The sequence below is a fragment of the Nomascus leucogenys genome, chromosome 8 (assembly GCF_006542625.1).
Source record: "Nomascus leucogenys isolate Asia chromosome 8, Asia_NLE_v1, whole genome shotgun sequence".
NCBI classification, from domain to species: Eukaryota; Metazoa; Chordata; class Mammalia; order Primates; family Hylobatidae; genus Nomascus; species Nomascus leucogenys.
The window spans coordinates 9,863,591-9,891,346 of record NC_044388.1 but is presented as its reverse complement, the minus strand read 5'-3'; the positions used below and the strand labels follow the sequence as shown (position 1 = coordinate 9,891,346).

At 36.5% G+C, this 27,756-nt stretch overlaps 1 protein-coding gene across 3 annotated transcripts in view; it reads left to right on the top strand.

The window, feature by feature from the left end:
• The first annotated feature begins 365 nt into the window (after positions 1 to 365).
• The window catches only part of SLC25A36 (solute carrier family 25 member 36), a 38,591-nt gene continuing 11,200 nt past the window's right edge, over positions 366 to 27,756 (top strand). The window contains exons 1-5 of one of the 3 annotated variants that reach the window (XR_004031274.1): positions 374 to 641; positions 15,365 to 15,529; positions 18,272 to 18,349; positions 22,106 to 22,206; positions 25,975 to 26,011. Coding sequence is in view for 2 of the 3 variants with exons in the window: in XM_030816737.1 (XP_030672597.1) it covers positions 941 to 1,077; positions 15,365 to 15,529; positions 18,272 to 18,349; positions 22,106 to 22,206 (481 nt within the window). In the remaining variant the exon portion in view is untranslated. Of the gene's footprint in view, positions 642 to 880; positions 1,078 to 15,364; positions 15,530 to 18,271; positions 18,350 to 22,105; positions 22,207 to 25,974; positions 26,012 to 27,756 lie in introns of those variants that run through there. The other 2 variants (XM_003265313.3, XM_030816737.1) reach the window with 2 other exon arrangements.

Here is a 27,756-nt window from a genome sequence, read left to right as displayed (position 1 = left end):
ATTGCTGGGTCATAAATCCAATTTTTTCAAAGTAAATCCGCTTGTGAACCCGGAACCAAGTCGATTTTTCCCGCCCCGCCAGTTCCCTGCTCAGGAGAGTGCAGCCGTGATTGGCGCTTTCACTTAGGCCGGGGGCGCCCCAGGTCTCAGGTGCGAGGGGCGCGGTGAACTACCACCCTCCGGGCACGCGCTCTGGCCACGCCTCGCGGCCCCTTTCATTGAAAGAGCCCATAGGGATCACGTGAAAGAGCACGGCAGAGTGCGTGATGTCACGATGCTCAGGCCAATGGGAGCCTCTGTTTATGTCGCGAGCCGTCAAATAGTCATCTTCCCCCTACCATCCCCCGCCCACTCTCCGTCGCGCTGCGCCGCGTCGCTCTCAGCCTCTGGTGAAGGGCGGCGCGCGTAGGCAGGCGGTGGCGCGGCTGGAGTGCCGCGGGGAGGGCTGTGCCGGTTGCTTTCTGCAGCCGCGTCTCGGCCAGCTCTCCTCGCCGTTCCCGGGGCGCTGTGCGTCCCCGGTCCGGGACCGAAGCCGCTTGCCGTAGCGGGCGGCCAGATCCGCGTCCCGCCTCAGCGCCCGGAGGACATGCGGGAGAGAGAATGAGCCAGAGGGACACGCTGGTGCATCTGTTTGCCGGGGGGTAAGGTCCTGGCGGGGCGTGCGCACTGGGGCTGAGGGTGCTGGGGCCGAAGACGCAGGCGAGGGAGGCGAAGGGGGCGGGAGTGAGGCCTGGGCGGGGAGCTGCCACGGGCCTGCGGGTGAGGGGAGAGACCCAGCCCGTGGGTGGCGAGGGGGGCTCCAGTTCGGGGCAGCAAGGGGGTGAGGCCCGGGCCCGAGGGCGAGAGAGTGAGGCCCAGGCAAAGAGGGTTGAGGCATGAAACCCGGGCCGGGAGTGAGGTTTTGGGCCCGCAGGGCCGAGGTGAGGCGGAGGCCGAATCCATGCGTCTGAGGAGACGCGGGCAAGAGCTGGTGTCGGCGCTTGATTACTCAGACGCCGCTGGACCTGGCCGTACGTCTCAGTCTAGCGGGCGTCGGGGATCCAGGGCCGCTTTGAGGAGCCTGGCTTCGGATTTCGCGTGGGTTGCATGGCCCAAGGGGACGGGGCGGAAAGTGCGGAGGCTGAGGACAAAATGGGCGCCGGGGCCTCCTTCAGCCATCGCTCCTTGCCGCGCTCGCTTGGGCCTCTGCACGTCACTCACGCCCCACCTCGGACCTCGGGCCGCTCATTTCCGGGCTCGGCTTTGCAGGGTGGGTGGTAAGGGGGCTACGGGATCGAGTGGGGAAGGCTTTGGTATTCTCCAGTGGTTGCTGTAGGGTGTTTCTAGCCCTTGGAAAATTTCTCGCCCTAGCTTTTCCAGGTGGTGAATGGGGTGCAAAGCTTTGCAGTACCTTTGGGGTCAGATTCCTTTCGAGAAAACCACCCCTCTTGTACACCATTTGCTTTTCTGCTGCTTAGGAGAAAGTACAAGTGGAGAGAGGTCAGATTTTTCTAAGATAGTGTTAATAGTTACTATGTGTGTGCAAGATTAGGACTAGACCTAAAGTCTTAGTTCCCTGATTGCCAAAATGAGTAGAGCTTCCAGTTTAGCCTCCTGTTTAGATTTCCTCCTTCTAAATCATTTGGATAATCATAGCAATTTTAAGAGTTACTTATTTGGAAGATTATAAAGAGTTTTCTTATCAAAAATGCCTTCGGTGAATTATGCTGAGACTCTTACCGGCATCTTCTTAAATCCTACAGTTTTTAGATCGACCACTTTTAAGAATATGAAAGAAATGCATATGCAGTTCTATTCACGGTGTCTTGCTTTGAGTTGGACATATGGACTCTATTGAGCCAATGATGGCAATACTTTATTTAGGTTGGCATACTTTCATTCAACAAATATTTATTGTACACCAATTATGGGCCAGCCACTGTTCTGGCATAAAAACAATATTTTTCTATTAATCCGTGAGACCCAGTTTAGGCAGTTTGCTTTCCATATTTCTGAAATGTTTACTGCCAATAATCAGGCAAATTAAATCTTTTTTAAAAAATTCAGTAGCTCTGTAGATGCTCTTGAAAAGATCTCATGCAAATAATTGAGCTCCCTCGTGTAATTAGATCTATAACCCTGAAGTGAGGAGACCACAGATGTAGTCTAGCACTGTTTAAATTTGGGTGAAAAATGGACACTTTTATTTCAATTGCTTCATCTATAAAATTAGGAGGTTGTATTACATGATCTCTAAAGCCCTTTTCTAGCTCCTAACATTTCTATTATTCTGCGTTCAGGATTCATGTATCAAGTTTTGTTAAAAATGGGGCATACTTATATTTGAAATAAATGTTAGCTTGATTGCACTAATTTCCCACTTTGGATTAGGATCATTTTGTTATAAAAACGTGTAAATATAGGTTTTCTGGTTTAAGAACAGGAATGGGAGGTTTTTGTAGCATCTAAACACACAGATTAGGAGCTCCATCCATCCCCTCCCCCGAGTCTAGCATATGTAGTTAACTTAGAGTATTAAATGAGATATTGGTATGTAGGATCTGATACAAGATAGGTGCTCAGCCATATAATTTCTCTTCCTTTGCATCTCATCTTGATTTTATTTTTATATGTGGTTACATAAGTGAGTTCAGTAAAACACACCTTATCTTTTTAAAGGAAGCCCAGTATATTTTAAAAGAACCAAGAGTAACCTTTCACAGTGTATTTAATCTTAGGCAAGGGTTTTCTGAATATGGAGCCTTTGAGTTGTTTTTCTGATAAGTAAAATTGTAATATTCAAATATGTTTATCAGAATCCCACATCTCTAATAGCCTAGTAGCTGTATTGTTAAACACCAGCACTGGACCTTGGTTCTGGGTGAAATACTCACATGCATAACTCGTGCTTTCTTTAAGACACCCTTTGATCCCATTATGCTTTTGCCAGAGTTAATATTCAGAGTTTGTAAGGTCAGTAGTTAGGTTAATTGAGTTAAGGAACGATATCATGACAGCCTGTAAAAAAGGTGTAAATATGATTTAATTTTAGCTGTACCTCTAATGTATGTATATAGAGATGAAAGCACTATGAAATGTATTTTTAAAGACTGATAGAATTGTACATTGTCTAGTTATTGTATCAGCTGCATATATCTACAGAGGCAGCTCATTTTTTTCTATTTGAGGGAGATATTGTCTCAAATAGGAGCTATATACCTTAAGACTTTAAGTGGATGAAGTTTTTTCTTTGTAGCTCCTATGACAGATAATTTAATATATGTAGTGAGTAAAATCAAAGATGATCTAAGAACTGTCTATTTTTATATCCTGGAGCTCATTCATTTGCTCAATCATTATTATTTATTCAGTAGGAAACTCCCATTTGGGTATAATGAATGATATTTGTTAAATTATTTCACCTGTTTGCTTGAAGATCAGGGCAGAAGTAGAATACTTAAAAGTATAATTAATGTGATTTATTTCCGCTTCACTCTGACCATATTTTTATTAGTCTCATTTCCTTAATTTTTACTACCTCTCCTTTTCCTCTGTCTTGCTCTGTTTAAGCTGCTATTACAAAATACCAAAAACTGGTGGCTTATAAATAACAAATATTTCTAACAGTCCGGAAGGCTGGAAAGTTCAAAAGTAAAGCAATAACAGGTTCTTTGATGATGGTCTACTTCCTCATAGAAGACACTGTCTTGCTGTATCCTCACGTAGTAGGAGAGGCTAGCCACGATCTCTGGTGTCTCATAAAGGTACTAATCCCAGACGTCAGGGCTGCAATCTCATGACCTAATCACCTTGAAAGTGTCTACCTCCTAATACTATCACCTTGGGATGTGAGTAGGATTTCATCTTATTAATTCCGGAGGAGACAAACATTCAGACATCCTCCTCCCCTTTTTTTCCTTCTAAAAATGCATTCTGTTCTTACTAATAGACTACAAAACTAAGGGAAGTTTCTTAACCTGTTGGAGAATATTCTCAAACCATTTTTCTGTAAATTACTGTAGCACAGCAGCTACCATTTTTCTGCAAATGGATTAGTGTAGCACAACATTGTGGATCAGGGATTCTCCTTCTGGAGACCCTTCTTGTGGTCTGAGTTTAAAACTATTTTCATAAAAATACGTTATTGGCGCAAATTTGTTGACATTTGTCCTGATGGTGCAAGAGCAATGATGGGTAAAACTGCTGATGCCTTAGCATGCATCAAGGCAGTGGCATCAGACTATGGTCATCGTATTCACCTCCAGGTACTTGCAATTAAAAAAAAAAAAAAGCCAGTTTAACCTAAGAATGCTCTTGAAGGAGTAAAAAATACTAATTTTATTAAATCACAACCTTTGAATACCTCTATATTTAATATTTTGTGTGACAAAATGGGAAATAGGCATGAAGTAACTGCATGCCGAAGTGTGGTTCTGCGTTGTTAAAATTGTAGGCTACACTAGCTTCTTTTTTTCATGGAGACCCATTCTTAACGATTAATAGACTGACTACTCAGACTAGACATTTTCTCAAAAACTGAAGGAAGTAAGCCTTTTTAAGGAAAACCACTGATAGCATTTGTTACCGATGATAAAATTCCAGTTTTCAAACAGAAATTCGAATTTTTGAATTGACCCCTCTCCCCCAGCCTTGCAATACCTAAGGATGTTTCTGATGAGATGGTGATAGTAAATGTACATTTTTTTAATACTTTTAAAATGTTTTGGAAGACCTGCAAACCCAGTGTACCAGTATTTTTCAAATGACCAATATATATATGATGTCATGGAGTCAGCCATGGGTAAAAGAGTCATTCAGATTTTAAAATAGACCAGTGGATTTTAATATAACAGTACAAAAAGTTTACTGGTATAGTTCAGATTCTACATTGCAACTAACCTTTAAGAACCTACTACTTGTCCGGTTTTAATATAGTATTGAAGAATATCGACAATTATCTAAAAAGGGACTGTCTTGTCTAGTAATTGTTATTAACTAGAAGGTGTTAAGTGCTATGGGGAAAAAAATGGTGCACCTTAAAGGACTGTGGTGGGAGTGCACTCTAGTACTAAATAGAATGATGATGAATCTTATTGAGAAGATGACATTTGAGTAAAGACTTGGAAGGGAGAGAATTAGCTATACAAAAGGAACTAGCCCCAGTAAGACCCTAACCCCGGTAAGAGTGAGATAATGAGGCAGGTATGGCCAGAATGATAGAGCCTTCTTAGGCCTTTAAAGGACTTTGACCTTTTCTATTGAAATGGGAGGAGTCATCATAGAATTTTTAAAGGCTAATTGGTCTCTGCTAGACTATGCATGGGACAGGGGCAGAAGTAGGGAGTTGATTGGGCTATTTCAATAATCCACTTGACTGATAATGGTGATTCAGACTAGGTTGGAAGCAATGGACATTGTGAGAAGTGGTTGAATTCTAGTTAGATTTTGAAGGTAAAGATAATAAGATTTTTGACATATTGAATGCAGTGTAGAAGAGCGAAGAATAACTCCAGGGTTTTTAGTTTGGGCACCTGGAAGGGTGGAATTGCTGTCAACTGAGATGGGCAAGATTGCAGATGGAACAGAGTTGGGGTGAGGGGAGATCAGAAGCTCCATTTTAGACATGGTAAGTTTGAGAAGTAGAGAGGTCAAAAAGCTGATTGTTTAAGTGATTGGACATACTAGCATGGAGTCCAGGAAAGAGGATTGGACTAGGGATATATATTTAGTAGTCATTGGAACGTAAGTGGTGCCGTGAGCCTAGTTGAGATCACTAAGGGAGTCAATATAGAGAAGAAGGGACCACGAACTACCCTCTGGGGACTTCAATAAAAGAGATCAAGAGAAGAGGAATGAGGAGAAGAGGAGGAACCAGCCAAGTAGACTTCATAGTGACCAAAAAAATATGGTATCCTAAAATCCAAATGGAGCAAATATACAAGATCTGGAAAGGAGTAAGTGATCAACTATCAAATGTTACTGTCATTTAAGATGTCTGAAAGCTGTTAACCACTGAATTTAATTGAGGACCTTTGGTGACTTTTAGTAATTTCCAGGGCAGGGGAGTAAAAGTCTGGTTGGAGTAGGAGAGAAATTAGAGACAACAAATAGACAGTTTGAAGGTTTGCTGTAAAGGGTAGCAACGAAAGGGGGAAATTGACTTTTACTAAACCTGCCACATTCCCTCAGCCTATTTTGTTCCTATAATGGATTTTTTTTTTATTTCTCAGTCTCGTATCTTATTATTTTTCCTTAAAATAGTAAGCACTTTGAGGGTCCCAACAAAGGCCTTTTTCTTTCTTACAAGACCTATTTGCACAGAGATTTTAGTTTTTGTTTGTTTAAACCAGTCTTGGTTACACTGTGCCTAGCTTTACGAAAACTAAAAAACACTCTAAATAGTAAAGACTGTACAACTGCATCTTGGGTTGTATGATACGGCTTGCTTCCATGTTTATCTAAGTTGGCTAAAATTTTCAGTATTACTAGTCTTGATTTTGCTTTATCATCCAAAATAAGAATAACCTGTTAATTTTTTCCTGCATCAGAAACACTTCCCATACTTAAAAAAAAATGCTGTTTTATTCTGAACCATGCATTGCTGACTTTTCATAAGTTAGTCTGTCAGGTATATAGATGTCCATCACCATTTCAAAAACTTGTATTGCTTCTTGTCTAAACAATAAAGCTTCAGAGGAAATTATTATACAAATGTACTACCAGAGAAACAATTTTTGGTAAGACGTCCTCAATGATTTGCATAGAATTTCAGGGACAGTCTACATGTTTGTTTTTTTTTTTAATATTATTTTTTGAGACGGAGTTTCACTCCTGTTGCCTATGCTGGAGTGCAATGGCATGATCTCGGCTCACTGCAATCTCCGCCTCCCAGGTTCAAGCAATTCTCTTGCCTCAGCCTCCCAAGTAGCTGGGATTACAGGTGCCCGCCACCACGCCCAGGTAATTTTTTGTATTTTTAGTAGAGACAGGGTTTCACCATGTTGGTCAGGCTGGTCTTGAACTCCTGACCTCAGGCGATCCACCCACCTCGGCCTCCCAAAGTGCTGGGATTACAGGCCTGAGCTACAGCGCCCAGCCCAGTCTACATGTTTTAAGATTGAAAAACTCCTTAAGTTTGGCTAGCATTTTAAAGAAACTTCATCTTTAGTGATTGATATTTTTTTTTTTTTTTAACAATTTTTAGTAGAGATGGGGTTTCACTGCATTAGCCAGGTTGGTCTCCATCTCCTGACTTCATGATCCGCCCACCTTGGCCTCCCAAAGTGCTGGGATTACAGGCGTGAGCCACCGTGCCCGGCCAGTGATTGATATTTATTAATGTAACTAATGCCTTAAGTAGAGTATCACTGCAGGCAGAAAAATAAAATATTTTATCCTATTCATCTTGCTTTATAAAGCTAAACACTGCTTAAAATTAACAAAATGAATTCTGAAGGACCTTTTTAAATAATATGCACATACAAATATTGTGGACCTCATCAGAAAATATTTTGTTCATCTGTCTGTTACCTTGCCTGTTAAAAACAAGTTTCCTGATCCATACATGCTCAGGAGGTTAATATTGAGGACATATATCTAACAGTGCTTTGGATTTTTTCCAGTCCTTTTAAAGCTAGGGGAGCCAGCTCTAGTGGTTCAGCAGCTTAGGACTATCTAGTCGATAGGGTTTTAGGTCTATGTACCTGTCTTAGGGATTCATGACTGGGTATGATGGCTGAAATTCATCTGCTATTCATATTCACTTAGTGAACAATTTCTCTTTCTCCTTTCTCTCCCATCTCCCCACCCTCAACTTTTGATTCCCATGCTTCAATAACTAGTGTGGGAGAGCACTTTGAGGCTCCCAACAGAGGCCTTGCTCTTTCTTAGAAAACCTGTTTGCACAGGGTTGTTTTATTTGTTTTGTTTTTTTAACCAGTTTTGGTTACACTGTGCCTAGCTTCAAAAACAAACAAAAAAACACTCTATCTTTTTGCCACTCCTTTACTCAAGAGGCCCATAAAGGCCCTTAAGGTAGCTAGACCCCCTGGCATGCTAGAATTTTTATCTTCATTATATGCACTAAGTAGAAGCAACATTTGAAAGTTTTTAGACAGTTAAACTCTAAAAAGTTTGGCTTTATTAGCATCTGCAGTATTACCATAGGCTAGAGATGTGTCCACATTCCGGTAAATTACCGAGATGACTTGATAAACTTACTGTACAATTTGGCAAACATCGTGAAAATAAAATAGTTTTAAATGTCTTATAAAATTCTTTAGTAATAACCATATTAAACAATTTTATTCTATAAGATCAATACATAGCTATGTGATTATTTGACTCACCAAGCGATCTTGGCCTTCTTATATCTTTTAAGATATAAGACATTTGCCTATAAAACTTTAAATGAGTGTCAATCCAGGTAGTTTCACTACGAACATAAAGAACATGTAGTTATTTCTAATCTGGGTATACCAGGGGTATAGTGATGGGGTATAGTGACATTTAACAGTGTTATTAGATTCATAACCAAGGAACTCTCCTTTCTGAATTTTTGATGTTACAAAGTAATGAACTTACGCCCTTCTGTTACAGACTTGGCTATTCTGTCTTTGGAATTCTTTGCCAATCAAGAAAACACACAGAACAAACCAGTGACTGTTTTATAGAAATAACTTTGAATTGTAACTTTTTAAAAATAGTAAAGCATCCAACCTTGAACTATGTTATTTAATAGCAAATTACATTGGCCACACCTTGCAACTGATGTCATCCACATCACTGGATCAGAGGGAAGTTAAGACCAGTAATGAGTGCCTGCTTCTACTCCACCATTTTTTTCTCTATTGCTTTTTCTTGGTTTTCAAATTAATACATTATACATTATCTCTCTGTTCTGGTAGATGAGGATTTAGTTATATTGTACCACTCTCTTGTTTCCTCTTTCTTTACATCCTCTCAATATATAATTTGATACAGTTTTTGTTAAAAACCAAAAGTCAGTGCTTACCTTATTGTGACAATACAAATATTGTTAACTGCAGAGCTAAGTTTAAGTTGTCTATTATGTTGACCTTTCCTTTCTTGAATAACTTCATTCCTCCCCGCCCCCGCCCCACCCCCAACTGCCCCGAAGTTAATAATTGCCTCCATTAAAAAACTTCTGCTTAGTTATGTGAGTACTCATACTTGAACATTTGTTTTCATACGGTCAGCTGAGTTCATCTGTCAGTCTTTTTTCCTGGAGACTTTTGTCCCACTGAATTCTGTCATCCTAATCCTATCTTGATTGATTTTTTTTCAGATTTGCCATTTCACTATCATCTTGGGACGTCTTTCTCTCTCTTGGGTTATTCTGTTCCTACATTTCATTCCCTCCCCACCACCATCTTCTTTTAGTTTACTGTCTTAATTTGTGGAATACATTTTTTAGTTAGCTGTGTAAGAAAAGGGTATACAGTAGGCAATTTCTTGAATACTTCTTTGTCCCAGATGTATAGTTTGGTTTGGTATAGAATTTTAGGATAAGTAATCTGCAGTTGTCGAGAAGTGTGATGCTAATCTGGTCACTTTTCCTCTATTATGTGACCTTTTTTCTTTCTGGAAGTTGAAGTCCTTGAAAGATTGCAGTAGTGCATCTTGGTGTGGATTGTTTTTGCATCCTTTGTTCCTGCTAAACCTAAGCTCAGAAATGTTGAGTTTGTGTTCTTCAGAGAATCAGCTTTCTGCCTAGGAATATAGTTTTATCCAGCGTGTGTGTGTGTGTGTGTGTGTGTGTGTGTGTGTGTGTGTAAGGCATAGAGCGACACTGGGCATCCTACCTTTGTCATACAGCCTGCGACAGCAGCCAGTCCTTCTGTTTTCAGTTATTTGCCTTAATTCCTTCTTGAATACTTGGTGCCCTTAATCATTAGGCCTCCTAGGGATTCTGCAGGGAAAAACTCTGCTGCTTTTTGGTATTTCCCTCTGCAAGCCTTTCTTCCTCTTTTCTAAGTTGTCTTTCCCATTTGCCTCATTGGTTGAAAACTTGCAGCTGCCGATTTCTCTGGGGCTCTCTGTTCTTCTGTCATATTCCTTTAGACAGTGAGATTTTTGACATGGAGAAAAGATGAATCTAATGTAGTTCATCCCAACTTTATTGAAGCATTAGTTTTGTTCTCTACATCAATTCTGATTTCAGTGTGCATAATTATTTTTAAATTGCAGCAAGAGAAATACCAGAGTGTCACCCCTATACTACACGTCTATTGCATTCTATAATGTAAAACTGCTTCAGGACAACCTAAGTGCTTGTGCATATACCCACTTATGCCACCCCCACCTCTGTACGATTTACTTATTTATTTATTTTTTGAGATGGAGTCTCGCTCTGTCACCCAGGCTGGGGTGTGCACTGGCGCAATCTCAGCTCACTGCAACCTCCGCCTCCCAGGTTCAAACAGTCCTCCCACCTCAGACTCCCGAGTAGCTAGGATTACAAGCGTGCACCACCACACCTGGCTAATTTTGTGGGTGTGTGTATTTTCAGTAGAGGTAGTGTTTCACCATGTTGGCCAGGCTGATCTTGAACTCCCGACCTCAAGTGATCCGGCTTCCTTGGCCTCCCAAAGTGCTAGGTTTACAGGTGTGAGCCACCACGCCTGGCCTTATTTTTTTGTTGTTTTTTAATTTTGTTTTTTGTTGTTGTTGTTGTCATTGTTTTGAGACAGGGTCTCACTCTGTGGCCTAGGCTGGAGTGTGATAGTGCAGTCACAGCTCACTAAAGCCTTGACCTCCCAGGTTTAAGCGATTCTCTTACCTTGACCTCCCAAGTAGCTGGGATTACAGGCATTGTGCCACTGCACCTGGCTGTTTTCTTCTTTCTCCCTTTTTTTTTTTTTTTTTTTTTTTTTTTTTTGAGATGGAGTTTCACTCTTGTTGCCCAGGCTGGAGTGCAGTGGCACAATCTCGGCTCACTGCAACGTCTGCCTCCTGGGTTGAAGCGATTCTACTGCCTCAGCCTCTGGAGTAGCTGGGATTACAGGCATGCACCACCATGCCCAGCTAATTTTTTGTATTATCAGTACAGACGGGCTTTTATCATGTTTGCCAGGCTGGTCTCAGGTGATCCTGACCTCAGGTGATCCACCTGCCTTAGCCTCCCAAAGTGCTAGGATTACAGGAGTGAGCCACCATGCCCGGCCTCTTTCTTTCTTCTTTTCAGAGACAGAGTCTCACTGTGTTGCTTAGGCTGGTTTCAAACTCCTGGACTCAAGTGATCCTACCACCTCAGCCTGGTCAGGCATCAGCCACCATGCCTGGCCAGTTTAGATTCTCATGTGTTTTACTTGCTGAAGTGTTTTTTAAATATCATAGTATTTACCTTGTCTGTAGGTCTGGCCACAAAATATTCATAAGACTTCTATTACAAAATTTCATAGTTACTATTATCAGTAATGGAGACACATAACTACATAGCTAGTATTTATTGAGCACTTTTTATGTGCCACTTTACAAAATGCTTTATGTGGATTATATCATCTTTACAAGCGTGTGAGGCATAGGTATTGTTTTTACCATTGTTTTGTTTTCGTTGTATAATATTTATTTTTTTGGAACCAGGAATGACTGGGTAGGAATCATGGCTTTATGTGCTCACGTTGCTTTTTGTTTGTTTTCATTTTAATTATAGAAGTAATTCATGTTCATTGAATACATTTTTTAGAAGTTATTCATATTCAAGAATACTCTTTCTTAGGTTTTACAGAATATAAAATCAAAACATGTACATGTTTATTATAGATTTTGGGCCTGTTTGTGGGTTTTATGTTCAATAAATTTACAAAGTAAGTACACTAAACTGCTAAAAAGAAATCGGGCCAAGACAAATTGAATTATTATGATTTGCCATAAATAGATCACTGTTGTAGTGTGAATATGGTATGGACTAACCCATCGGTTCTTCTGAGTTCTACATTGCATATACTCCAAGTATACTGTGTGATGATGACTCATGGCTTTTACCACTTAGCTCTCAACTCTTATCATAAGTAAATTTATGGCTTCTATTTAAGATTCTCCTTGTGGCCTCATATATAATGAGGTTTTAAGACTATTTCATGGCTGTTTGAAAATATCTTTTCCTTGTTTATTGAGTATTGAGGTTTCTAAGTTCTACTTAATTTTCTTTCAGATTTGCTATAATCCTACTACTTTTTGTCTAATTCTGTTGAAATCTGACCATGTAATTGTGGTTTCGACATTTTTTGGGGGGGGGGGGTTAAATTTTTTTAACGGCCTATTTAAAGCTATGAGTGGAATTTTTTTGAAGTATTAAGCTTATTTATGATTGAATGTTTCACATAATATAAATATATTGAGCCCCAGGTAGTTCATATATTAAGAATTCCTACTGGTTTTCACATATTTTTCAAATCAGGTTTGTCAGGGTATCGTTTACATACAGTAAAATCTACCCTTTGTTAAATGTATACAGTTTATTGACTTCTGGCAGATTTATAAAGTCATTTAAACACTACTATAGTCAGGATATTGGCTGGGCCTAGTGGTTCATGCTTATAATCCCAGTACTTTGGAAGCCTGAAGTGGGAGGATTGCTTGAGGCTAGGAGTTCAAGACCAGTTTGTGCAACATAGCAAGACCCTGTCTCAACAAAAAATAAAAAAAATTAGCTGCGCATGGTGGCATGTGCCTGTAGTCCCAACTGCTAGGGAGGCTGAAGCAGGAGGATTGTTTGAACCCAGGAGTTCAAGGCTACAGTGAGCTATGATCGTGCCACTGCACTCCAGCCTTGGTGACAGAGCAAGACACTATCCCAAAAGAAAAAAAAAAAAGGATATTGAACATTTTTTGTTATTCCAAGAAGTCCCCCATACCCCTTGCAGTCACTTTCTTCCCTCTCCTCTACTCCTTGGAAACCACTGATCTCATTTCTGTTCTTCTCATTTTGCCTTTTCTAGAATATCATAAAAATGTTTGCTTAACGAGGGGGATAATTTTTTTAATGTCAAAAATAAAAGACTTTTGTGCTTAGCTTTTTCAGTTAGCATAATGCTTTTGAGATTTATCCAGGTGGTGGCTTTTTACTGCAGAATAGTATTCTATTATATAGGTGTACCACAGTTTGCTTCCACTAGTTGATGGACATTTGGGTTGTTCCCAGTTTTTAGCTATGAATAAGTACAGCTATTATAAACATTCATGAACAAGTCTTTTTGTGGACATGTCTGTTCATTTCTCTTGGGTCAGTACCTACAAGTGAGATAGGGTTGTGTGGCAGTTTTACGTTTAACTCTGTAAGAAACTGACAAACTGCTTTCTAAAATGCCTGTACCATTTTTAATTCCCACCAGCAGTGTAAGAGATTTCCAGTTGTTCAGCGGCTGGCTGTTGGTCAGTCTTTTTAATTCTAGCCATTTAATAGATGGGCAGTGATATCTTATAATGGATCTACTTTGCATTTCCCTGATGACAAATGATTTGCAGAATTCTATGTGTTTATTTGCATCTATATGTCACTATCTGTTAAATCTCTTACTGAATTACTTGATTTTATTCCTGATTATAAGCACTTTTGCAGTTAATGATTTGCAAATATTTGTTCTCAGTCTATGGCTTTCATTTTATTCTCAGTTTCTTTCATTGTGTTAGCAGTTTCTTTCAGAACAGAAGTTTTTAATTTTGGTAAGGTCCAGTTTTTCAGTTTTTTTCTTTAATGATTTGTGCTTCTGTTGATGTCCATATAAGAAGTCTGTGCCTAACGCAAAGTTAAAAGATTTTTTTCCAGATGTTTTTTCCTAGATGTTTTATAGTTTCGTCATTTTAAACTTAGGTCTATGATCCATTTTGAGTTAATTTTAAAATGTAGTGTGAGGTAAGGGTCATGTTTTTTATTTTACATATAATGTTCTTTATTTCTTAATAGCTTTGTTGCATAAGTTTTTCACTCTAGTTGCATACAGTTTGGTTTTATCTTCTTTTCTTGGTGGCATATACTAATACATCAATATGACATTTTTATCTTTTAAAATTTCTTTTACATTCTATTTGTAGTGATATTAATATTGCCATGCCTGCTTTCCTTTATATATATATGTGTTTTTTTTTTTTATTCTGGAGGTAGAATTGTTTAGTGTATTATTGCATGGGTTGCTTTTCTTTTTCTTCTTTTAATGCCCATTTTGAAGGTTCATGTTAACGTGACTCAACTAGCTTTTCTCTTTCACCACACTAAGAGCTTTTCTGAGTGATTTTCCCTTTTGGTTAGAAAGCAGTTCTAAAGGCTTCACTTGGTAGCTAGTAATGTTTTAAGAGGAAATTATTTTCTACTCTTGTATTTTAAAATAATAAAATAATAATTACTCAGCCTATATCTTACATACCTTTTAAACAGTTTAATGTCATTCGGAGCTTTTGTTATTATTGTTCTGGTGAGCAGTCCTTTTATTTAAGTTGGATTCTGCTAACAAGCCTACCTACATTGTACAGTTTTCCACATGTAGACCTGACAGATACTAATTGTGAGACTCAAATGCCAATTTTTTTCTTTTTTGAGACAGGGTCTCACTCTGTTGCCCAGGCTAGAGTGCAGTGGCCTGATCATATTCACTGTAGCCCTGAACTCCTATGCTCACGCAATTTTCCCACCTCAGCCTCCTGAGTAGCTAGGACTACACGCATGCCCCACCACACCTGGCTAATTTTTGTAACAAATTTTTTGTAAAGTGGTGTCTGGCTATGTTGCCCAGGCTCATGTCAAACTGGCCTCAAACCATCCTCCTGCCTCCTCCCAAAGCTCCGGGGTTACATGTGTGAGCCATGCGCCCAGCCCTCAAATGCTGTATTTTTTTGTAGGTGAAATACTTCTGAATATTTGGGTATTTAAAATAAGAGAACTATGTATGGTTAACTATCAGTGAGTTCTTCTTTATTGCTAAGAAGACCATTTCTTCAGTTTGAAAGGACAGGAGTTTGAAAGATAGGATATACTTCAAAGAATGGCCTAGATTTTAACAGAGCTACAAGTTATATATACATGAGTACTAAATCACACCTTAGGACAGTATTTAAAGCCATTATGTGACTTACCAGTACAATTTTAGTAACAGCACCTATCAGTTGAAGTGTTTAGCAGTTATTCTTGCCAGATAGTTACTAAGCTGTGTTCATTTTAGTTACTGAAGATGTTTGTATGAAATCAGATAATGGAATCTCTTAAAAATTTGTTTAGTCATCTAACATTAAAAATTATAAATTTTAGTATGTTGGCAAAGCTCCAGGTACCCATGTGGATTACAGCTCTGGGCATATGTACTAACTTATGAATTAAGTGGATAAACTGTGTTCTTTGTGTTTTTTGTTTTTTGTTTTTTTTTTTTTTTAGATGTGGTGGTACAGTGGGAGCTATTCTGACATGTCCACTGGAAGTTGTAAAAACACGACTGCAGTCATCTTCTGTGACGCTTTATATTTCTGAAGTTCAGCTGAACACCATGGCTGGAGCCAGTGTCAACCGAGTAGTGTCTCCCGGACCTCTTCATTGCCTAAAGTGAGAGCATAGTATTCAGGAGTCTTTTTTAGTTTGTTGGCATTAGTGATTTCCAGATGTTTCTTTACTTATATTCTGCCACATTGAAAATGATTCTTTATAAACCTATTTACAGAAGTTACTCTGAATTGTACTCATAAGGAATGATAATCCCTAATGGAGAAGAACAGTTAGATAGATAAGATAAAGTGTAATTTTACTTCCAAATCATGTGTATTTAGAATATTTCTACATTTATCCAGTGGAGTTTTTTCTAAAGCTATTATAAGTATTTAATTTTGGATTATTCATTTACTTTTGAAATGTGATAATGTTTAATGCTAACTCCTTTCGTGTGTATTTTTAATGTTCCAAGTACTCTCACAAGTAAGTACATCCAGTTAATGACAATCTGTGATTTTTATGTAACCTAAGTACAACTGAGACAGCAGAGTTCTAATGCTATTCAGGATTTGTTTAACATTTCCTGATGGTTTGGCAAAGATTTATTTTTACAGTCTGCCGTACTTCATTATGTTGCAATTAGATTTGAAATTTCAAAACTATTAAAATTAGGTTTTGCATGTTTATACTTGTAAATAATGGAATGCCTTTGTGTCTGCCTTATCAGCTCACTGTTTGAACTTAGTTCAGTAGTGTTTATTTTGTAATAGCAAATAAACTCATTCTGTGTATTTACCTTTGGTACTAAAAGGTTTCATCAGCCTTTTCTTTTTTCAAACTTGTTTACATAAGTACATGAATAGGTAGAAGAAAATTGATAACAGTTTTGAATTAAAATGCCATAATTGGGCCGGGCGTGGTGGCTCACGCCCATAATCCCAGCACTTTGGGAGGCCGAGGTGGGTGGATCATCTGAGGTCAGGAGTTTGAGACCAGCCTGGCCAACATGGTGAAACCCCGTCTGTACTAAAAATACAAAATTAGCCAGGTGTGGTGGTGCGCACTTGTAATCCCAGCTACTCAGGAGGCTGAGGCAGGAGAATCACTTGAACCAGGGAGGCGGAGGTTGCAGTGAGCCGAGATCGCGCCACTGTATTCCAGTCTGGGTGATACAGTGAGACTCTGTCCCAGAAAAAAGATGCTATAGTTATAGATAAATACTTCTATCTGATTTGTAATAGGAAAAGTATTTTAATATCATGATTTTGATATTTACTACCACAGATTGCCTCTCCTTAAAATTCTTCTTTTGACCTCTGTGATAATACTTCTTAATTCTCTTTTTCAGTGGTTTTGCCTTCCCTTCACAGGAACTTTAGTAATCCTTCTGGGCTGTGTTTTAGTTCCTCAGTTTTTCAGGCCCTCTTTTAAGCTCTTTATATATTAATTTACTTAATCCTCACAGTAACCAGTAAAGGGCTACTGGTTTTTTTTATTTACTGCTGATGAAACTGAGTATGAGAGAAAACTTATTTCAGGGTCGTAGAGTTATCCGTTACCAATATTGGGCTTCATATCTGAGAAGTCTGGCCACTCAGTTCAGGCCTTAAATTAACCATTAGACCCAACTACCTTTAAAAAGATGCCTCTTAAGCAGATAGATGTTTGAGAACTACTTGGCCTAGTCTGTTAACTCTGAATTAAAATACCTACTCTTCAGTTTCTGTTCCTTCTCACTGCCAAAACTTCATTACTCCAAGAAAGCCTTCTGTGACTTACACATGGCTCTGTTCCTTTCTCTGCTGGGCATATATGTATCTAGGTTGTATAGTATTTGCTTGTTAATATGGTCTGTTATTTGTTTTATTATAATTCTTTTTACCAAAACAGAACAGCAAATTTCCCAATGTCAGGGGCCTCGCCTTCTTTTTTCTATCTACTTACTTTTTCTAGTTATAAACAGCTAATTATACAGTTAAATACTCAGTATAGCAACGGTTAACTGAGTGGCAGGAGAAATAACAGGCCAACCATTCTGGTACCTTAAAGGACATTAGGGTGATAGATTCTGCTACAGCATTTCAATGGAATGGGGATGAGATAATACTGTAGTACTAAGAAGTATTGTCCAATGTTGAGTAAAAGACCTGAAAACTAGGAAGGAACTACATTTCTAATTGGCGGGTAGTTATTAAGCTTCCAATTTGCTGGTAAAGATAGTAAAATTAAGGAAATCGAAGATAAGAGTAGCATGATCATATGAAAATAACGTACAACTCTTTATCATTGTGTCTTAATCTTTCAGGAAAGAATCTGAACAGATTTTTTAATCATTACTAGTAAATCTAGTATCAGTCTTCAACAATTTATGCTGTGTCGTGAAAAAACAGTGTTTTGTGTGTGTGCGTGTTTTCTTTTTCTTTTTTTTTTTTTTTTTTGGAGACGGAGTTTCGTTCCGTCTCCAGGCTGGAGTGCAGCGGTGCAATCTTGGCTCACTGCAACCTCCGCCTTCCAAGTTCAAGTGATTCTCCTACCTCAGCCTCCTGAGTAGCTGTGATTACAGGCATGCACCACCATGCCCAGCTAATTTCTGTATTTTTATTAGCAACGAGGTTTCACCATGTTGCCCAGGCTGGTCTTGAACTCCTGACCTCAAGGAATCTGCCTGCCTCAGTGTCCAAAGTGCTGAAATAACAGGCATGAGCCACCATGCCTGGCCACAAGTTTTTAATAAGTAAGGAAAACTCACCAGAGAAGCATAACACAAATACACTGGATTTAGACTCTGTATACAAAGTAATAAATAAAGTACCAGACTTTGAAAGATATTTCTAATAGAATTTTTTTTCTCTCTTTCAGGGTGATATTGGAAAAAGAAGGGCCTCGTTCCTTGTTTAGAGGATTAGGCCCCAATTTAGTGGGGGTAGCCCCTTCCAGGTAAAAAAAAAAATTGTTTAAAGTTAACCAAATTATGGCAATCTCTTTTGTTTCAGCACACCTGGATTTAATCATTTATAGATACAGTTAAATTTATAAATGTGGTATTCAATGTTTATGGGAAGTTAAAATACTTAATTTTCTTTTTAAGAATTTCAGATTCTAGCCAGAACAAATTTATATAATAAAGTAATGTTTGGTGGTAGGAAATGGTACTGGATATTTTGAAGACTAACAGTATTTCAGTGCTGTTAGAAATTAACAGTAGTAATATGCATACAAAGGCTATGTTTCATAATGTAAAGGAGAAGGTATAGTATTTGCATTAAATTATTGATAGTCTTATACTGGGGGAAAATAATAAAGTATCACATATTATAGCTTGAAGTTTAAGGAACACTGTATTTATGGATAAGAGTTTTAAATGTTAAAATTCTATAAATGGACCTGAGATTTTTTGGGGGGAGATGTTGTAATCAAAGTTGAAAATAATGAATATATTATATATCTTTATATTGCATAGACTAGGAGATAGAAAATTAGTAATATTTGCAAGATAAATCTGGAAATACTCTCATATCTAGTGGCAGTGTATTGAGTCTTCTGGGGAGAAGCTTATCCTCTCATCTGACCATAGGAGTTGGAAGAATTTGGGGGTGCAGAATTGAAAATCTACACAGGGCTAAGGCTGCGAAATACTCCTGATATTTTGAGATAAGTGTTTGGTAGATTTGTGAGTTTAACTAAACCAGCTCTTGGATCTTGAAAAATTTTGACTCTAAGAAAGGTAAGTATTCTTTTAAACAAATATTTTCCTTGGGCCGAAAGGCATTTAGGATATCTCGAATTTTTCTGCTTTTCATAGCTATCCTGCTCTGCGCTCCACCTGAAGTTAGTTTTCCTTTCTCACTTTCCACATAGAAATTAAACTTCAAAGAAACAAGATAGAAAATAGAACCAAAGGACTAGGAAGGATGTCAGGGCTTAGAACAGAGTTGAAGAAAGAGACAAAAAGTCTAAAAACCTGAGAATTTGTGTATCGTTGAAGGGCAGTAAGTGGTGTACATGGCCTTTACCATAGTAAAAAGGAAGCTATTCAAGGAAGATGCTGAAGAGATGTCAAGGTGATAAGGATAAAGAACTGCGGTGTAACAAACCTATCAGTAACCATCTAAAAGGATGGGCATGGCACCATGTGTAGGTGCAAAGGACCACATAGTAAGATCATTGTAAAGCAGTTTTTATACAAAGTCAAAAGACAGAGAACAAGCAAAGGAACTAATAACTAAAGGAACAACCAAAGGAACTAGCAGTAAGAAAGCGGAAGATCTGGAACTCTTAAAACTAAGTCATTGTTTGGCTTATGGGGCAAACCAAACAGATAGAATGGTTGCATTCCCTATTAGGAAGCCAAAAGGACATGAAAACGTAACTTCGTCATTTTTCTCTGACACCATTGCATCTTAGATTGTTAACCTCTTCCACGATAGAACACTGTACAAAGTTCATATTTAGAGTGAAAATGCTTTCTGTATCAAACCATGTACCAGATCCATATCTTGTTATTTATGAGGTTTCAACTTTTTATGGGTTCTTTTCTCTCTTTAAGAAAATATCCAAAATTGCATCCTAATTATAAAAAAAGTTAAAAGAAAAAAACACCAAATGGAGTGGCTCATGCCTATAATCCATCTTCTTGGTAGGCTGAGGTGGGAGGATCACTTGAGACCAGGAATTCAAAACCAGCCTGGGCAACATAGCAAGACTCTATCTCGTAAAACAAACAACAGAAAAAGTATAGCATAAATTTTCTACCCTAAACACATCATCTCTCATCCTGTGTACCTTCCCAAACACACTTCTCGTAGATAATAGACAGTTCATGTATATTCTTCCAGTAATTTTTCTCAGTTATCATATACATAAAAACATGTATTCTTAATATTTATTGTGCTTTACATAAACTGAGTCATACTAAATGTTTAACCTAATTTAACTGAAGTTTTCCCATGATAATATGTGGGGTGATTTTTTTAAAATTGTATAGTATTCCAGCATTAATAAACATTTCCTTATTATACATTTAGATTATTTTTAGATTTTCATCGTATAAACAATGGTTCAGTAAACATACCTCAACCTTTATCTTTGAATACTTTGCGAAGTACATTTTTTTAGGATGGTTACCTAAAATTAGAATTTCTGGATAAAAGCGCATATGCATATTTAAGACTAGTGAATATTGACCAGGCGTGGTGGATCACAAGGTCAGGAGATCGAGACCATCCTGGCTAACACAGTGAAACCCCATCTCTACTAAAAATACAAAAAAATTAGTCAGGTGTGGTGGCGGACACCTGTAGTCCTAGCTACTCGGGAGGCAGAGGCAGGAGAATGGCGTGAACCCGGGAGGCGGAGCTTGCAGTGAGCCAATATAGGGCCAATGCACTCCGGCCTGGGCGAAAGAGTGAGACTCCGTCTCAAAAAAAAAAAAACAAAAAGCATACTGGATTTTTATCCCTTATCCATACATTGCCTTACCAATGCTGGCTACTGTCTGTCTTTTTTAAATACTTACCAAATGGACTAAAAGGGATTTTTCACTGTTTTAATATGATTTATTTAATTTTTGGTGCAGTCATACTTTCTTGTAATTTGTCATTTGTATGTCTCTCCTGTGAATTGCCTATATATATTGCATGGCCATTTTCTCATTAGGATTTCTTTTTTTCTTACCAATTTCTAGAAATGCATTGTTTATTCCTCTTCCCAACTTGGCATCAAGTGTATCTTATGTTTTTCTTTCCCATAAAGTAGAATGTTTCATTTTAAGTTATATTAATTTTCCTTTTTTCTTAAGTACATTAAAAAAGGTACAACAGTGAAATTCTCATTTGTATTTGTCACTCTGTTTCTTATTGGATGAGTAATCAGGATTGTTGGGGAAATAACAGGATATTTCATACAGCAAGCAAGTAATTCAAAGCATGGGAAGTTAACATAGAGGTGGTAGTGGGGATGCATAAAATCGTAGTCAGTAAGTTAAAACAATGAGGGAAATAATTAAATTTCACTCAGTGTTTACAAACATTGGAAAACATATTCTGACCTGATGGGTCTGATTTCTTTTGTTGGAATTGTTTTGTCTGTTTAAGGATAATGTGAATTACTGTGTGTGTAGTATAATTAGAATATACCACAGTATCTTAATTGTTTAGCATATACTTTAATCAGTTGGATCTGCTTCACCCTCTTCTCCCCATGGAAAAAAATATATGTTAAGTGCTCATACCATATCTACTTATCTTCAATAACTATATTTAGCCTTAACATTGCACCAGCCTTACAGCCTTATTCATTCATTTAGTTTCTAAACATCAAAATCTTAAATACTTTTTGTTTAAATTAGTTGTTATTTTGTTTTTATTTTCTTTTTTTTAAATTTCATTTTTTCTTTTTATCTTCTTGGATACCAAGTTTTAGTGAGTTAAGTGGCTGTCAGAGTATTGGAAGGAGGTCTGTTTGAGGATGAATGGTAGGAACTTTACATTTGATACTGTCTTATTTTAATGAGTCAATACAGAAAGTACTTCAGAGTATTTATGAAAAGTGTAAATCTAATGTTACATGAGAATGTGGCTAGGACTTTGTTTATGGTTTTTAAATTTCTCCATTCTAAAATTATGAAGATCAATTTATATGTAAGTCTTATGCATTAAGAACATGCTTATTGATAAATCTAAATCTCTATTTTAGAGCAATATACTTTGCTGCTTATTCAAACTGCAAGGAAAAGTTGAATGATGTATTTGATCCTGATTCTACCCAAGTACATATGATTTCAGCTGCAATGGCAGGTATGAATGTATAATATTAAAAAACAACAAACTGTCTGAAACCTAGAGGCTTAATATTGAATTATAAGTTTGTAGTGAAAAGTTGATGATTAATGTGCTTTTCATTGATTAGATGATTTTTACATTTATCGATATAAACCAAATTAGGTATATGTAAAATCTGTCATCAGTTGACATTTTTGTAGTTAGGAGTTTACATGCTAGGGTACAAGTAATATATTTATATTGCCTTGTGTAGTCCACTGAATGTTTAGTGATCATTGTTAACAGTTTTAAGAATCCAACCATAATTACACTATAAATAAGTTATGGAGCTGTAATTTACTCTTCTCTCCTCAATTTCTGTTAGTGCCTTTTCCCTTTTTGCTACATGTTTTGGCTTCTGTCTGAAATGTGTCGGCAATTCTTGGTAAAGTATTCATTTTGTCCTGTGCTCAAATGCTGAAATTTTTGTGAACGATGTATTATTATTGATAATTCAGTTACTATGTGTATTTTTTAAAATTGTTTATTATTCTACATAATTCACACTAGACAGCACCTGAAATGTAGACACTGGCTATGTGTACATGCTTACTATAGAAATGTTTCCAGGAACTCTGTTTCTGTCATCACTGATAAGTATATATGATTCTGAATTAAAATAACTAGTTTTAGGTCTTTACACTGCCATAAAGATAGACAGTTGGTTTGACCAATCTAGTTCTGGAGTCATTTACTGCTATGCATGTTAGACAAAGCCATGAACTTTGGTTTTCTGTAGAAAATTCTCCCTAATATCTGAGATTTATTGCATATTTACTCATATCTCACATTTTCAAATTATGCTGTAACTTTATAAACTGTAGCTGCTTTCATCAGCTATTGATCAGTAAATTGAATGTCAATTATGTGCTTAATAATGAGTGCCTTAAACTGTTAAACACTTTTGGTTTAGAAATAAATTGAATCAATTTGACCTATATACTTAATGAAGTAAGTAAGTTTGAAATACAAATTTCTGAAAGGTCAGTAGCCCTTATCGTATTACAAATTGTTTTTAAGGCTTTTTGTATTTATTAATTGTCGATTGATTCACTGAAGCTTTAAAACTGGAAGGGACAATCTAAAGGTCAAAAGAGTGAAATACAATCATTTACCAATAAGGAAACCTTGGGCAAATTATGTAATTTATATGAACCTCTCTTAGCTTACCCATGGAATGAGTCAAGTGGTCCACATAGATTTGGATTTTGAGAATTAGTTCTTTCATTTAGTGTCATAGAGATTATTTTGTTACCACTAGAATTATTTTTAATGTAATTTTTACAGATGTTGAATATTAATAGGATTTTTTCCCCTACGAATTTGGATGTAAGGTAAAGGTTGGTGGCCAGTGACAAACCTTATAACCACTCTATCAGGTTCTTTAAAAATATATTTCGGAATTACCAGTGATTATGTTTTTGGCTTATAACCTCAGATAATTATAAAAAATGTTAATCTTATTTGAAAGAATTGGAATCTAGAAAGTTAGATAAGCAGTCATTTTAAATTGATATTTGTTATATCAGTATAGCAAATGCAGAGGTTCAGAATATCTTTATTTCCACTGGAACATCTTATTTCATTAGAGTATCTCATCAGAATTTATTACTGTATTTGTATCACTTTGCAAAGAATTTCAGTAGAATTGTCAGTTTGCACTTTTTTCTCAACTGTGTACAAATGTTAACATATAGTTCATTTTTATCTATACATTGATGCCATTTCCCAACTTGAATTCCTCGAGTTTTGGTAAACTTATAGTCTCATACTTGTTCAGAGGTTATTGCACTGTACACTTATTGTGTAGAAAATACTGTTTGAATTTGTTTGCAGTTACATTGTTCTGAGAACCGTGCTTTCAGAGCTTCTGTGCACTATTCATGAGCATTAACATTTAGCTTTGCAGTTTTATACATAACTATATGGTTAGTAAAACTGAATGGTCCAATGCAGACTCATTAAAGTAGGCTTTTGCCCCCTTTGTTCTTGAAATAATCTAGACCAGATTACTCGGGGGTTTTTTAAGGATTATTTTTATAGGTCTAAATATGAATGATTTGGGGGTATGAAGTACTTAAAGATAGTTCTGTGAAAAATCATTTTCAGCTGTCTATTCAAGGGAAAAAATGCTAACCTTGTCACTTTAGTACACAAAAACACACTAAAATAAACCATTAATGATACTGCCTGCAAGATTTTAACACACCAGACAGCACACACATTAAGGATTTATAAGGCACTGTACGTAATTTTTATTCCAAGTGACTTCTCAATTCATTTTCATTTTGTATTTTATCCATATGAACTCGTTTAATTTAGATACTAAAAATTTATTTTATTAAAAGGACAGTTTATTTAAAGTGGGTCTTTTTATTTGTTGTAGTGCATACTATAAGAATTTGTAAGCTTCTAAAATTGAGCTATAAATTTTCATGCATTAAAAATTTTTTTCAATTGTGAGGATATTTAATCAGATTAAATAATGTTGACTCTTAATATTTTGCCTGCCTTTTTTTTCTCCTACACGTGACCTTTGAGAGACTAAGTATATCTCAGCTATTGAGGGTATCTGTTTTGTTGCCTATATATTTTGTTTAAATTAACTTGTATATTCCTCTGTATACACCTAGGCACAGATGTATGCAAAAAAATTTATTAAATTACTTCTTTCTTTATAGTAATTCCCAATTTTTTAAAAGATTTTATCTGGCATGTATATACTTTTATATAGAACATTATAAATGTAAAGGAAATGAATTCTGATTTTAATTGGATTATGTATTCATACAGTTACTTCTCAATTTTTAAAATACTAATAATGTAATCATTGAATGTTTCCTACATATGTAGTGGGTTTTATTTGCTTACAGCATACACTGTTATTTTTCAATTTAAGTTTTTCTATTAGACTTAAACTTCATAATAAAGGCTTTTACTCATTAAATACAGGTATTGTCTTGCATTTATGAAATATTTTTAAACAATATTTTATTTGTCCATGGCAGTTAATTCAGCCAGATGGATGGTTGGACAGATGTTTTGTGTGTTTGTGTGTAAACATTCTTCCTGTTTTTTGTTTTGTAGAACACAAGAAATTAAATACAAAATAATGCAAAATATTTCATAAGTATGGATGTGCAATATTACTGGCCATAGTGCAAAAGGTGAAAGGTACTATTGTAGCAATGTATTCTTTATTTTATTAAAAATTTATATAAATAGCTCCAAAATGAAGTTACTTGAATATTCTGTTGGTTTTTTTTTTTTTCTTTAAGGTTTACTAAGTAGGCTGATTGTTAAAGGATAGAAATTGTGTTTTCACCTCCTTAATTATAATAGATAATAGTGGTAGGAAAATGGGAGATGATGATCCCCTCTAAATATTCCCTTTTGACAAGGTTAGCATTTTTTCTTTAAGGCAGAATTGATCTTCTTTTAGGTAAGTATTTAGATTCTGAAACTGCTGCAGATGGCAGGATTTTCAGTACTCGGTACATTTTTTTAAATGGCCCATTTTGATATTCCTTTCTTTTTTTTTAACTTAAAATTTTCAAAAAAGTTAGATCTCACAGTAAATATTTCTCAAATCCTTCCAATGGGATTCAATTTGTACACATGTTTCTGATGAGGTCACTGCTTGTTGTTATGATACAGAAAAGCCTGTGTCTATTTTAGGCATTTACTGTACATTTCTCCCGAGAAAAGAGTGAGATCGTGTCATCTCATGCTCCCCATCCGCAGGTCACTTCCTGTAGAAATATGGACTAACTTAAACCTCGTGAGTACTGATCTGAGCATCTCTTGCAGCCTGTAGTATAAGAAACCCACCCTGGGATTTTATGATAGCTGTGGAATTAGAAGGCGGGAAATTAACTTTTATTTCCTGAATTTGTGTGTGCATTGCATATTTTATAAAGGCTAAGTCTGATTCCTTTATAATATTCCTTCTAGAAGGAAGAATGAGGCATTTTTCAGTCATCATGTAATAAAAGCCTGGGGTCTTCAGCTTGGCCATAACAGCCTTGACCTCCAAAGAATGTAATAACAATATATATATAGCTGTAAATGATATTATACTATCTTAAAAGTTTTAGATAAAATCATAGTTCTCTTTGCTGAGCATAACATATTTAAAAGCCTAATACAATGCTTTCCATTCTTTTTTGTCTGTTGATACTTGGCTTTCTTAGAACTCTTTTGCAAAAAAAAAAAAAAAAAGTTAATATCATTACTTTGCAAATAAATGCAGGATAAGAATATATGGGATCTTAGCTGTTTTAGTTTTAATTACTTTCAAAAGTGGTGTTAATACATTTAGGAGGTTAGGTGGGCTTTGTTCTTACAGAAGTTAGTTGAAATAAAAAGTACTGAAAATGCAACACTACAGGTATCACTCACTTAATGAAATCAACATTTTCAGCAAGTTTAAGCAGAATTTTTCTGTTAATATGGTTTTTAATTGGTCAACACTGTCAAATGGAATCTTACTTAAATAAAGCAAAACTTTTAAAGTAGCATTTAAAAAAATTTTTTAAGCTTTCTAACACACTAACCACCCTACTAACAGTATGGCCAATATATTGGCACTTTTGCTTTAACTGACTGTGGAGCAATATTAATTCTTCTTAACTTACAAATGGATCCCTCATGTCGTCTTAAGTTCATTTTCATGTTTCACTAGGTGCTCAGAATCTTAATATAAATTAGCATATTATCAAAATATCACAAAATTAAAATGCAAAATAAAAAGTAATAGGCAATTTCTAAATTTCAGGGGCACCATTCCCAGTATCTTTGTGTGTGTTTGTCTTATAAGTAGTGGGAAGATATGTTTAGCTTGGGCTAACCTCAAATTGCCTTACCATATATAATGCTAAGTTACGATAAATTTTTGTTTTTTTCCATTGGCTTCATTTCTTAGATTATTAGATTATATTTATTAGATGTAATTAGCCTAGTGATGTCTATTTAGTTTGTTAAAGTGTCTTTGGTTAGGAGAAAGTAATAGCATAAAACTCAAGGGCCTGAGTTTTAAGCGGTAAAGGGCTAATAGCTAAAACTCTGTGGATTGTGCCTAGATTCTTTACCTAACCCAATGGTTTGCTGGCATTTAGGTTAGTGTCTTTATAAAGAGCTAGCTCTCATTGGGAGAGTTGAGCCAGAGCAACCATAGTAAACATAGCTTACTGATAATAGCAATTACGTAGGGATAAGATAACATTCTCTCACTTACCTAAATTTTAATGTGTCCTGTTACATAGGTTAATTTGTGCTTGGAAATGAATTTTAGTTAAGTGAGAAATACCTGTTGTTTGCTTTCTGACACTATAGTAATATGTACAGAGAATAATTTAAAATTATCATTTATGGGTCTTTAAAAAAGTTTTGTTCCTAACATTTATAAAAATTTATTGTACTATTGTAAAGTTTTTTATATATGGGTTTTTTTCCAGCCTCAAATTCTTTTGTGACTTGGAAGAGTATTATGGACAGAAGCCTGGGTATTTAAAGTTTATGTTTTTA